At 48.8% G+C, this 14,088-nt stretch overlaps 1 protein-coding gene across 1 annotated transcript; it reads left to right on the forward strand.

Annotated features, from left to right (window-relative positions):
• The first annotated feature begins 10,264 nt into the window (after nt 1–10,264).
• ARL4C (ADP ribosylation factor like GTPase 4C) lies at nt 10,265–13,785 on the forward strand. The gene has a single exon (XM_004777550.3). The coding sequence runs from the start codon at nt 10,276–10,278 to the stop codon at nt 10,852–10,854; it is 579 nt and encodes a 192-aa protein (XP_004777607.1). The 5' UTR covers nt 10,265–10,275; the 3' UTR covers nt 10,855–13,785.
• Nucleotides 13,786–14,088: the final 303 nt, after the last annotated feature.

Genomic DNA, 14,088 nt, shown 5'->3' on the forward strand with positions numbered 1-14,088 from the left:
CGTCTACAAGCCAACAACACCTTGTCTTTGTGGCTAGAGGTGACTTCGACCCTGTTGGTGTTGTTGTTGTTGTTTTAAGATTTTATTTATTTATTTGACAGAGAGAGATCACAAGTAGACAGAGAGGCAGGCAGAGGGAGAGAGGGAAGCAGGCTCCCTGCTGAACAGAAAGCCCGATGTGAGGCTTGATCCCAGGACCCTGAGACCATGACCTGAGCCAAAGGCAGCAGCTTAACCCACTGAGCCACCCAGGTGCCCCACAGCCCTGCTTTCTTGAATCATCACTCTGTCCTGAAGTCTAGACCTAATTTTTGTATTTGAATGTATGACCTTTTTGGCCAGGAAAAGCCTAAGATTGTTTTTATTTTGTTACTTTGCCCACTTAGCACTAGATAAAATTATGACAAAGACATAGTCTGTGAGCAGTAGGCTGGAAATGAAGTTAAGAGATACCAGATAAATAAGCTACAATTCAGTCCACTTCTTCCGTCACAAAAATCAAATTTGTTCTCATTTCTTTGCTTTTGTTCGTCTTTATCTTTTCCTCCCAAGTCATCACAGACGGAGAAGCTGCTGGAGTTACTGTTTAGATCAGCCTGTCTTCTCCCATCCGTGCCAGCCTATCGTAAATCATTTAATCGACACAGGGTTACATCCAGGTCAAACAGGACTCCACCAGCAGCTGGGGGTCCAGTCTCAGGAATCAGGGAGAGGGCTTCTGACTGGCTGGCCTGTTGCCAAGGTGGGTGGAACAGAGGTCTGATCTGGATGGCAGGTGTCCAGTGGCTCCTGGGCAGGAGACAGCTCCAAGGCACTGGGGTGCCCTAGGAGTGCCTCCAAGTGATCCCAGTACCCAGCTGCTCTTGGGAGAAGTCCTCTGGGTTCAGGGGCTGGGTGAGGCTGGGCTGTAGGCCTTTAGTAACTGCAGTAGGAAAGATCTTGTAGCTTATTCCTTCCTCAAAAAACTCATAGTTTCCTTCTGGAGTATATTGCCTTGATATTTTAGAGTATATTGCCATATTTTAGATCTCTGGACTCCTCGCGATCAGATTAATTTATGCTCTTCCTTTTGGCTCCTTTGCTTAGGATTTTTGAGAAGCATAATACACTTTCCTTAAGAAATAGCTCTGAGAAGGTATCTACAAGGAGATACAAGCTGTTGCTAACTGCTGTCACCTCCCAGGACAGAGGCTGTGGGGGCAGGAGGGAATGAGGAAGGGTGGGACAGGTACTTCCTTCTCACCAAATGCCCTTTTGTACTTTCTGAATGTTACACAGTGTGTTCGCCTCATTCAAAAATACTGAAAAATGGGGGGTTGGGGGACTGGGTGGCTCAGTCAGTTGAACATCCAGCTCTAGATTTTTGGCTCAAGTCATGATCTCAGGGTCCTGGGATGGAGCCCCATGTCAGACTCTGCCCTCAGCAGGGCGTCTGCTTGAGATTCCCCCTCCCTCCCTCTCCCTCTGCCCCCCCACTCCCGCTCATGGTCTCTCTAAAATAAATAATTCTTTAAAAATACTGAAAAAATGATCTCTTCAGTCATCTCTGTCTTAGTTCTCTTGAACATCGGTTTGTCAAGAGAGTCAAAATGGCTCTACCAGGGGCAAATAAAGGGCTGGATCTTCCATAAAGATTGCCGTGTCTTTGAGTAGAATGAAAATACCCAACTTTTTCTGAAAGGAAAAAGAAGAGGAGGAAGCAGAGGAACTAAGCTCAGCCTTCTGTGCCTTCATTCTTTGGCCACTTGTCTCAGTGCTTTTCACTGGGTCTCTTCTCTCCTTAGATTTTTCTCAGTTGCTGTGTAGAGCTTGTGTCTCCTCACATTAGATTTCGATACCAGAGTGCACTGGAATGTCCTTCTGCATCACGGTAGGGGTTGAGAGTTGGATTTTGAGGTCTAAATCCCTTCATTTATTATGACCCTATATGGACCAAACAGTATTGCTTTATCACTCTAGGCAAACACTGATGACTGACCTCCCACCTATTTCTGGAATTCCAGACCAAAGAAAGCATCTCAGGTTAAGGACATAAGTAGGACTTGCCCTTCACTACCCTTGAGTGCAAGAAGACCAGTCCTACAGATCTTACCTTCCCTGTGACACATGGAGAAGTGGACAGACCATGAATCTACTCCTGGATGCACATCCCTTCATCATTGCTAGTGAACTGGATCTCGGCAAAGTGTCAGGTTTGGGCATATCAGATGAGCTACCCTCCTCTCCAAGGTGCACGCAGAGTGGACAGAAGCACATGCCTGCGTGAAGTTTCTTTCCACATGCAAAAATAAAGGTAGATACAGCACTTATCAAAGATAAGAATGAAAGCAATTATCCTGAACAGAGAGAAATCCAACCAATGTGATTTAAAAGTGCTCCGAGTTTTAATTCCAAGGACCATTTCTGAAATAGAGGTTGGCTGAATGAAGGCACAAGCAGATGGAAGGGAAGGAGGAGTTCACCTGCTGTCCTGGTGCTGGTTTCCTGTACTTGCTCTGTCATGCTGACAGAGATATACCCAGAGAGAGAGCTCTGAGTTGGATGGTGTATGCTGAGCTCCTCTGGCTGTGGGCAGTGGCAGAGATTGAGAAACCTTGAGAGGTAGGTGGGAATTACTACAGAACTGTGAAAGGGCAAGAACATTTAAGACCAAACACGGGGAGCCACCAACATTCTGTGGATTAGTGACCAATGGACAAAGTCTCATGGCCATGATCAGAGAGGAGGAGGGAGTGGGGTTTTTCAGCCATAGATGTGGATGGTGGGTAGTGGATCTCTGACCCTGTGAGCCTCTCCATGCCAGATGGTCACCAGCACGAATCAGTCCTGCTAGGGGACAGCAATGTGGGGCCACATAGGGTATGGGAAGTACTGCTGGTTGGCCAGGCCAGTTGGTTTTCTTAAGGAAAAAAAATTAAGAAGTGTGGAAGGGTCAAGAAGTTCCGTTGAAAGTCCAGGTAAGAAGGGAACAGAGGTCTTGTGGGTTTTTACTTTCGTCCAGATTGCCCTTGGGAAAGTAGACTTAGGAAATTGGAGGGGGCAGAATCAAGAAAGTAAAATGGATAGTCTATGACTAATGGGACAAAGTATTAGATTACGTAAAGTACAGCATAACTCATAAGGAGAAAATGATATTCGTAAGTGGCCATGCCTCTAACAAAAGCAGCAACGAGTTAAAGAACTCTATTCAGATTCTCATGCCATATTCACGTAGAAGATAGTTCCAGAAGAAGCCAACTGTTGTATTAAAGAGAAGAGTCATCCTAAGTGACCACACAGCAGACAAAGGGAGAGCTGGCAACGCACCCCGTCTTCCTTCACCGAAACTGGGAGAAGCCGACAGGGCTTGATCGAGGCACAAAAGCATGATTGTTTCCATCTCTCTTGGGTCCAGCCAGCTCGCTTTTAATTAAACGAAAATAATAGGCATCCCAGTTCACCTGGGGAGAATGGAGAAGGGGGGACGAAAGTAATCCAGGTTTCCATCAAATACTTCTCGGTTCATGGTGCGGTGCTCTGATCACCTGGTATTTATTGTTACCTGTTTTTTTTTTCTTCTTCTTCACTGTAGCTATTAAAGTAGAAATTTAATTATGGTGATTGAATAATTAAACGAATCACAAATAACTTTTGCGTACCAAGCTTTTTCTTCCCCTTCAACTGAAAGGATGTTGGCACTGGTATGAGGACTCTCTGTCATTGTTAGTAGCCCTGAGCCTTAACTTCCAGACTGTAGGGTCTTAATGTCCTTGATAATAGTTCACTTAAAGTATGAAATTTAGGGGGTTCCTTGTTGGCTCAGTTGGTGGAGTGTGTGACTCTTGATTTGGGGTTTGGGTTTGAGCCCCACGTTGGGGGTAGAGGTTACTTAAAAATAAAAATCTCTATTGAAACAAAAAGGATATGAAATTTAGGGATGCCTGGCTGGCTCAGTCGGTAAAACATGCAACTGTTGATCTTTGAGTCACGAGTTCAAGTCCCATGTTGTATGTGAAGCCTACTTTAAAAAAATATATGAAAGACATGAAATTTAAGTACTAAGGAGAGACTTAAAACAATCATTTTACTTTTAAAGATTTAATTTATTTATTTGAGAGAAAGAGTGTGCATGTGCCATGCTCAAGCAGAAGGAGGGGCAGAGGGGAAGGGAGAGAGAATCTCAGATTCCATGCTGAGCACAGAGTCCTACACTGGGCTCGATCTCACAGCCCTGAGGTCATGACCTGAGTCAGAATCAAGTGTCAGACACTTAACTCACTGGACCACCCAGGCATTCCTAAAACAATCTTATATAAGACTCTTATCTGAAAATAATATTGATTGAAAAGATTAGATATTCTAAACTTTCATACTTATCTCAGGCATATGATAGAGATAGACAATTGGTAATGAAAGCTTAAATGTGGGGTGAGGGGGAATAAACTCTTTTAGCAATTTTATGCCAAAACAGAGAGAATCATAAAATGCTCATAGTAGGGGCCCCTGGGTGGCTCAGTCGGTTAAGCATCTGCCTTCAGCTCAGATCAAGATTCCAGGGTCCTGGGATCAAGCCCCCACTTCAGGATCCCTGCTCAGTGGGTTGCCTACTTCTCCCTCTTCCTCTGCCCCTCCCCTTGCTTGTGTGCACTCTCTCTCTCTCTCTCTCTCTCAAATAAATAAATATATTTTTTTAAATGCTCATAGTAGTGGTTGTTAGAAAAATGAGAACCGGAATTGTTTCAGTCTAGTTGCTTTGCAGCAATTAAAAAAAAAAAATAAGGCATTCTGAACTATTTTTTGTTTGTTTTCATAAAATGATGAATTTGAATGGACAATGGAGTAATGGGTCTTTTGTATTTCGAAGCTTTGAATCACCTGAATGAGGCAAAAGTCTAGGGCATCCCAGATCCACACTTGTCTCCACCCAAATCTATTGCCCAGTCCACAAAACTCTCCTTGGAGTCAATGTCTTAGAGTTTCTTCCAAGTCTAACCTGAGACCAGCATCTCCAGGGATAAGACCTCCCTGGGCTGCCACTCTCCAGGACTTCTGGAAATGTTGATGGGGAGGTCTTTGTGAAGGAGACCCTCCCACCAGACAACCAACTCCTTCATGCTTGACTCCTGGCTCCCTCTCCATTTACTGCTGCCCGTACCTGCCCACTGAATTAGATGTAAAAATTGATTTTTCCACTCTCTAGTCTCAGCTGGATTTCCTGGCTGCCAATTTCCTCTCTGTTCCATCAATTTTATGATTCTTTGAACAGTTTTCCTGACCTTACCCCTTCCTGCTCTGCTCTGTCTAGTCTCCTAGCCGACCACCCCTCCTTGTTCTGCACTGGTCTCAGCAAACGAGACCCAAGCCCACACCTGAGAATCACTGTCCTCAAGCTCTGAGCCCCATCCAGAAGCACTTTCTCAGTTTAAGACGTGGGGCCGTAAGAGATCTGGTCCGGCAGCTCCAGACTGAGAACCAGGTTAGGGAGGCACTTATGTATTCATTGGTTCAATAAATATGAATTGGACATTTACTAAGCACTAGGCAAATTTGCCTCTGGAGAGGGCTTTGGCTATTACACAAGAAGCTCGGTAGAGGGCACTCCTGCACTATAGCAGCTAAGCATGGGGGGGGGGCAGTGCACCTGAACCCAGGGATCCAATCAGAAAATGTAAATAATCACACATATTGTATGCAGGCGTGCGGACACACATGCCCACGATCTGGTATTTATCCTTAAACATATTCAACTACAGATAAGAGGCTCACAACTTTACACATCATGCCAGTACCCTACTAATGCAAACATAATAATGATGCAATCTATTCATCGCTCCATTCCCCAGATCCACTTAATAGTTATTTTAATCCGTGGCACACTTTATTTCTAAACCCTTAAGGGAAAAAAAAAGTGCTTTAGGATACGATTTAAAAATGACTGCTAAGGGGCGCTTGGGTGGCTCAGTAGGTTAAGCCTCTGCCTTCAGCTCAGGTTGTGATCTCGGGTCCTGGAATCGAGCCCCGCATCAGGCTCTCTGTTCAGTGGGGAGCCTGCTTCCCCCCACCTTTCTCTGCCTGCCTCTCTGCTTACTTGTGATCTCTCTCTTTCAAATAAATAAATAAAATCTTTTGAAAAAATTTTAAAAAATGACTGCTAAGTTACTGAATTTTGTTTACTTGAAATAACTGAGTCCTTTTCTGGGTGTAAAGTCATCTTGATGTAGAAGGGAAGGGAGAGAAGCTGAAATGTCAGGGCTGCTGGAGGTGAAACCCTTCTGAGGCTGCTTTTTGAGAAATGTCTTATTCTGATTCATGAGGGTGAAGAAAATGGCAGACTGTAGCCAGTGTTTTCTACTCTGGTGGAATCCTTGCCCCTTGAGCAGTTGTCACTATTCAAATGACTATATACACTATAAAACCAGTGGCTTTACAGTTAGCAAAGCTGACATTTACTGAGCACATACTATGTGCCGGGCACTGTGCCAAAACCTTTAAGTGTATTATTTTTTGTTTCTTGTTTAAGTATTTATTGCCTATGTTATTTACTGCATATGTTATTATGTTAGACACAGCGTAGAAATGGGGAGCTTGAGAAGATCGAGCTTGGGGCTGACCAGTGGCTAGAATATGAGCAGGTAAATGCAGAGTGCCCAGCCAGTCCCTCCACGCTGCTAGCTTGATGCTACCTAGAAAGAGACTCAATGTGGGTCTTGCTACCTAGAAAGAGACTCAGTGTGGGTCCTGCACGGCAGTACATATTACTTCCCTTTGCATAATTCCATTGTTTCCAACTTAAGTCCATATTTAAAAGAAAGTTACTAGTTGATCCAGCTGAATGACATTTTTATGTGTTAGAAGTTAAATTATCAACTGCAAAATCAACTTATCACCTGGTGAGTGAAATTAGAATGTAGAGTGGCTGCTACTCCATGACTGTGGGTTGCTGTTTAATGGCTCTGTTCTGGAAGGCTCTGATCATGTCTACTAATCTGCTTTTTCTACTGGACAACAGACAGCCCTTTATGGCTAAACCACATCATGGGGTGCGAGTGGTGGTTGCTGCAGTCAAACCCATTATGGGCAGTCATTAGTACAGCATCATGAAGACACATCAAATGTTCTACGAAAGGATTTCCTTCCACCTGCCCTTAAAAATCAAAGCAACACCTGCCTGGGGGTAGATGCCACTGACAAAAAGGGGTCCCACATTAAGAGCATTTGTGGGAGCTGGATCCAGAGGGTTTCCAAATGCCCAGGTCCAAGGCAACTAATCAAAATCCTGTCTCAGACTGGCCCCCAGCCTGTGCCTGTGGCACAGAGCAAGGAGAGAGAAGAAACAATCTCCTGAGAAGGTGACTACCTATGGGGCAGACCTTAAAGAGAGTCAAGAAAATCACTTCCCAAAACACAAAATCCTGCCTTCCCAGGGTTCCCAGTAACCAAATGACATCATTATTAACTACTCTGATGTCTGTTACTTTTGCTTACTCACCACCCATTTGCCCTTTTGGGAACAGATGCCTGATTATTCTTTGGGAACCACCCCTTTCCACTTCAAGCCCCTGGGCCACGTCGATCAGTGTGCCCTAACCTCCTGGACAGCAGTCTTGACACAGAGTGAGCAGAACAGGCCAAAAGGGTGTGTTCTCCATGCTTTTGTTGCAGTTACTGGGAAAGAGGTACACGTTTTTTTCTTCAGGGATCTAAACCAAGGTTGTGAGCCCAGTGGGGCCAGTAGGCAAAAGAATCAATACAGAGAAAAACAGAGGAGAGATGGAGGAAGGCTTGATCTAAGACTTGTTTTGAGCTCCTGGATCTGGATCTCCTGGATCTAGCCACACCTGAAGACAAGCCTAATTATCAACTTTTCAGTTATGTCAGTGACTGTTTTCTATCTTGTCCAACCCAATGTGAGTTGAATTTCTGTCTTTAGCAACTGGATTCAGGTTGCTTACTACTTCATTCCCCATTAAAACTGCATGTTAATGGAGTGTGGAGTGAGGGAGAACAGGCAGGCCCTTAGCCCTGGGCATGAATATCATTGGGCTTGGAACGCGTATCCATATCTACACTCCACCTTGACAAAGTGCCAGGTGCAGAGGCCTTGCTTTCCTCATGTGGACCCGTGAGGCCTTTTCCAGCCTGACATTCCATGTCCAATCCCAGGACCCACTCTGGGCGTCCCGTGACTGTGAAGGCTGCCACCACTATGGGAATCCCAAAAAGGGGATGGCTTGATGCCTTGTCTTGCCTTCTTCTGATGTGGTCTTCTCACACGTTTTCGGTACCAACAAACTCATGTATTTTTATCCCAGTCCGTGAAAGGAAGGTGGTAAAGGAAAGCAGTTCTAGAAAATTTTGGTTTTGGGGGGCCTGGCGGATTCAGTCAGTGGAGCATGTGACTCTTGGTGTCTGGGTTTTAAGTGCAAGCCCCATGTTGGGTGTAGAGATTACTTAAAAATAAAATCTTAAGAAATAAAATAAAGTTTTTGTTTTTCATAATTGTGTTCATTTTCACTCTGTTCCTCTTGGCCCCATTCTTGTCTTTTCTGTTGGAAAGATGCTGTGGACCATTCAGTTGCTGGTGGGCTCTGCACCAGCCCCTCTGCCCCTGGTATGTGTGTCTCCATCATGCATTCTGCTGCGTTTCCTTTGCGCCCAGAGGGTTCGCATTTGTTAATGTGTTTCCAAACCAAAATTAAACCACTGAATTGGAGTGAGGGGAAACAGAAACCAGGGGCACTGGTGTTTGTAACCCACCGTGCCACCTACTGCTGGCTGCGGATATTTTGTTTCGGTCCCCAAGTGTGTCTGGAGCCCCAGATGCAGGAGTGGTTCACCTGCGAGCAGGTGGTTTTCAGGTCTCAGAGCAGAGCGGCAGACAGCGCCTGCCGATGATAAGGCTTGCTGGGGATGTCAGAAATGCTGGTGGAAACAAAATTAGGCAGCGGGGCGTTGCGGAGGAGAGGGGGGGGGGGTCTCGGAAAGGTGAGTTGTCTAAATTATTGGGGATAAGAAGGCTTGTGGCCTAGGATGCAAATGCCCGACCTCTTCTTCACCGTGGCCACCACCAGGCTAGAAAAAGCTGGGCCTCCTCTGGCGCTTCCTGGGCACAGGCCTGAGCTCCAGGCGCGGCAGTGGCCCTGGAGCTCGGGCAGGAAAGCCTGTCAGGGCATCAAGGAGGGCCCGGGTTCTGAGCACCGCAAAGGGCGCCAGAGTGGAAAGCGCCAGTGTGGGGTCAGTCGTGAACTGCAGACTGGCTGCTCACCGCGGCGTGCGCCTTCCATTACTCTCTTCTGGGGATCCGACCCCACAACCCCTTCCCACGCGGGGCACTTTCACGCCCACTTTGGGCGACTCCCGCACCCCCGGGCAGAAGAGGCCCTTGCCCGCCCCTCTCTGCACTCCGGATTCCGGGCCGCGCCAGCGCCTGCTCAACGATACCAAGCCCTTACCCCGGACCCCGCTACCCGGGCAGGCTGTGCGGCCCGGGCTCGGAGGCTGGGGGTTCCGGGAGCCGGGAGCTATTTTTATAAGATGCGTCAGCCGGCCGGGGAGGAAGAGCTGGGCCCCGGCCCATTGTCTGGGCGCGGCGCGGGAGAGAGACGCGGAGGGTGATTTCGAACGCTCAGAAGGCGCGAAAGCGGCGCGCACCGGCGGGCGGGGAAGTGCTCGCCCGGCCGGGGGCGGCGGGGGGCGGGGCCCGAGGGGCGGGGCCGGGGGCGGGGCCGGGCGCCCTCCCGCCGCTGCAGGCTGGAGGCGGCGGCGGCGGCGGCGACAGAGCGGGGACTGCGGGGACAGCCAGGCGGCCGCGCCGGCAGCGACGCCCGGGGAAGCCCGCGCCCCGCCTGCGCCTCCGAGGCGCGCCCGGGAGCGGGAGCAGCCCCGCCGCCCGGGGAGGCAGAGGCGAGCGCTGGACGTCGGGAGCCGCCGGCGGGCGGGCGGCAGAGAGCCGGGCAGCGGCCGGAACGCGGGGGCGCGGTCGGAGGCAGCCGCAGAGAGAGCCGGGGCCGGGGGAGGGCGCCGGGCGCGGGCATCCTGCGCCGCGGTAGCAGAGGCGGCTTTGCGGGAGACAAAAGCCCGCCGGAGAGACGCGATGCCCGGCCCGCGCGGCCGCGGGGGCCGCGGCGTCTGAGCGCCCCGAGCGGTGCGCCCCGGGGACGCCGAGGTCGGGCGGGTGCCCGAGGCCGAGCGCGACAGGGGCGGCCCAGGTGCGCCCGGCCGCGTCGGGCCCGTCACTGCTCGGGGGGCGGCGCCCTCCCGTCGCAGCCGCAGTGGCCGGCGCCGCAGCGAGGAGCCATGGGCAACATCTCCTCCAACATCTCGGCCTTCCAGTCCCTGCACATCGTCATGCTGGGCTTGGACTCGGCCGGCAAGACCACGGTGCTCTACCGGCTCAAGTTCAACGAGTTCGTGAACACGGTGCCCACCATCGGCTTCAACACCGAGAAGATCAAGCTGAGCAACGGCACGGCCAAGGGCATCAGCTGCCACTTCTGGGACGTAGGCGGCCAGGAGAAGCTGCGGCCGCTGTGGAAGTCCTACAGCCGCTGCACGGACGGCATCATCTACGTGGTGGACTCAGTGGACGTGGACCGGCTGGAGGAGGCCAAGACGGAGCTGCACAAGGTGACCAAGTTCGCCGAGAACCAAGGCACGCCGCTGCTGGTCATCGCCAACAAGCAGGACCTCCCCAAATCGCTGCCGGTGGCCGAGATCGAGAAGCAGCTGGCGCTGCACGAGCTCATCCCGGCCACCACCTACCACGTCCAGCCGGCGTGCGCCATCATCGGCGAGGGCCTCACCGAGGGCATGGACAAGCTCTATGAGATGATCCTGAAACGCAGGAAGTCCCTCAAGCAGAAGAAGAAGCGGTAATGCGGCTGGCCGCGGTGGGGAGCGAGCTGGGAGCGAGCCGGGAGCGAGCGAGCGAGTCAGGGATGGATGAATGGATGGGTGGTTGGATGAAGGAGAATCTGCGCCCACGAACAAAGACATAGAACCAAAGCAATGCTTCGAATTTTTAAAACGGAATCTGTGCACCCAGACGCAGGACTAGTGACTTAACCTGGGTGTGTATGCTGACTTGCCCCCCTGCCCTCGATTCACCCCCACCCCAGCTCAGGGGACCTTTTGTCTGGATGCCAGAGCTACTAATGGGGGGCGGGGGGCGTTGGGGAGTGGACGTGCCTGGCCTGCTGTCCGCCCTCCTGGCCCAGGTGGATGGCTCAGATGTCAGAGACAAAAGAGATTTCTTCCTCCAGGAGGGCCAGAAGTTCAGGCTGCCCCGCCCTCCCTGGGGGCTCCCATCTGTGAGTTACTGGAGGTATGTGGTTCCCAGAACCCTGGGAGTACATGTTTGGAGACATGCTGGCAGTGGGAGGTCCTGGGGGTGGGGGCGCCGCTGCCCCTTGCATTCATGGGCTCTGGAAGGGGGATGATTTTATGTCACAGGGCAGGCCCCTGTTGAAATTCCATTTGTCCTGCTCTGGGCCCAAACGAGGTGGTGGTTTGGGCCATGAGAGGACTGCCTGGAACAATACAGCAGCCCAGAGCACGGGCACTGCGCTGGCCTTGGCTGGGGAATGGCCGCGAAGATGCCCCTTTTCTGGTGCTTTTTGGTGGCTACGGAAGACCAGTTCTGGTGAGAACTGCTTTTCAGCCTGGAATCAGACATCTTCCAGATGGTTTGGACGCTGTCCATGTGTAGGTCATTATCACACAAAGAGACCAATAAAAATTAAAAAAAAAAAAAAACAAACTGTTGGAGGTGGTGGCCAATGATGTATTTACTGTTTGCAGGATAGTTAAAGGTGTTTAAAGGGTAAGGCTCCTGGCGTAAATGCTGGATGGGGTGTGTGTGTAGATACAGGGACCTCCCTCTGTACTGTGTAATCGGCATAAATACCTGGACCCAAATGTGTGGAATCTTAAAATCTCTTAGCCTACTGATTGGTTTGTGTAAGCACACCAGCTACAGATGTGTGCTGAAATGCAAGATGGTTTTTGCAAAGGATGCCTCTTGTAATACTAACCGCCTGATGATGGGTTTTTGGTTTTCAGACATGTTTTTAAAAAAATTCTACAAATGAATACTCACCTTGGAAATATTCACCTTAGGGAGAAAAAAAAAAAAAGACTTTGCCCTTTTAGATCCCTTTACGCTGCAAGTGGCGACATGTTCAAATTTCTAATTTGGTTCATTGTGGCCTATCTGGTTTAGTATTTCATTAAAAATGTCTCGTCAGAGTATTTGATGTCATGCACCAAAAAATAAAACCCCACCTTGTTGCAAAAGCCGACCTCGTTGCATGGATTTAAGAGCGAAGGAAAAGCACAAGGATGAGGTCCTTCCTAATCCATTCTTGTGGGAACTGGCCTGCGTAGCAAAGGCAAACAATGAGTGCTTGAGATAAAAGAAAGCGTGTGATGTAATGATCACCTGTACTCAGGCACTTCACAGTTTACTTGAAAGAGGCTTTGGAAAAGAGATAAAGCAAAAGAAGAATAAATACATATTTTTAATAATGTAATTTAAAAATCTTTTATAATCAGGACTGAGTCTTGGATTGCAGAAGATGTCATTTACCCTGAAACACAGTATCAAAAGGGAAACTTAACGCTTAACTGGTTTTTATTTCCTCTTAAAATTCATGTTTACAGGTAGAATTAGGTGTATCGCCCCCTCCCCCCACTGTGAGAAATTTCTTTACGAAGGAGGCCGATAGAAATTGGGCATGATCATGCTTGAGCATGTGAGTTAATCAAATTCTAAATCCATGCCTATTGTCCATTGCACTCAGAAAGTTAATTTAAGAACCAGAGGTTGAAGTCCTGGCTTCCTGCTTGAAACCCAATTCTCATATGAAATATTTTAAAAGAGGAAACCCAGCCCATCTTCCTTTTTTATCTTTTGTCGGTGAATTTGGTACCTCTCCAATGCTGGTCTTTTTGTGGGAACTCAGTAGAGAAAAGCGAGCTAAAGACGTGTGAAAGCCTGCAGGATTTCGGTTTACATATCAACAGCATAGTCACTGATTTCTAAATGGGCTGGTCCCATCATCTGAAGATTCTGTATAGAGTTATTAAAAAAAAATCCATCTTCCTTTATTTTCTTCACATGTAACAATTTCTTATGCACTTTGACATTTTGGTAGTTCCACACTATTGAGAGAATAATATATTTATTTTGTGACATTACAGATGCCAAATACCGTCACCATCTCGTGCTAACCATACTTGGGTTCAAGATCACTGTTCCAATCCTGTCATGCTTAACCAACGAAGCTACATGATTTTGGGTTTTGCATTTTCAAGACTTAAGGGTGCAGTCAGCTGTTCGTAATTGTGCAGTAAAGTAAAGCCCTGTGGTGTGTCCACTAATAGTTAAGAGTCTCAGTTGATTTCTGTCCTGTTTGACCTAATAATAGCCCATTTTTGCCTCTGACCAAACAGAGGAAGCACACATCAACTCACCTTGGAGTAGTCTTGGGGTCCCCCCCCCCCCGACATAGCACCCGTGATTTATTATACCTCCTGGCCTTTGGAGAATGAATGGGTTTCACACAGAGGAAGCTGGCCTCCCCACGTGAGCTTCTGAAATTGTTTCTCATAGACACAGGGAGGCCGGTTTTGTTTCAAACGGATTGTCTTCACAGATTCTCTGTCATGGTGATGGGACGATGTCTCCCAGTTTCAGTTTCCGTTTCTACTGCTGTAATTCTCTGTCCTGAACATTCTTCTGTTCCTGTTCCCTTTTATATGCATATATGATGCTGTGAACAGAAATAAATTATTTATACAATCAAACCCGTGGGGAAGTTGTCTGGGTGGTTTTTTTTTTTTTTGAGTTGCCCCTCTTTCTAGGCTCACGAGATGGGCTCTGGGGCCCTGATGAGGCCGGACCAATCGGCTTCTCTGGCTGAAGCATCTGGCTCCGCCCTGAGCAGAGGAGTGAGAGGGCTGGATGCCTGTCCCCCTGATGGGGTGCCTGTCCATGGTCCTCAGAGATCCTTTGGGAAGATGGCCTCAATGCCTACCTTGGCCTCAGCCTCTCGGTTATTAAAAAGGTCATGATTGAAAATACTGGGGCGCCTGGGTGGCTCAGTGGGT

Source organism: Mustela putorius, unplaced genomic scaffold (genome assembly GCF_011764305.1).
Source record: "Mustela putorius furo isolate JIRA1106 unplaced genomic scaffold, ASM1176430v1.1 tig00003869_pilon_pilon_pilon, whole genome shotgun sequence".
NCBI classification, from domain to species: domain Eukaryota; kingdom Metazoa; phylum Chordata; class Mammalia; order Carnivora; family Mustelidae; genus Mustela; species Mustela putorius.

Bases quoted from the DNA above. Each gene is read 5' to 3' on its own strand.
- ARL4C (XM_004777550.3), top strand. From the start codon at position 10,276: ATGGGCAACATCTCCTCCAACATCTCGGCCTTCCAGTCCCTGCACATC.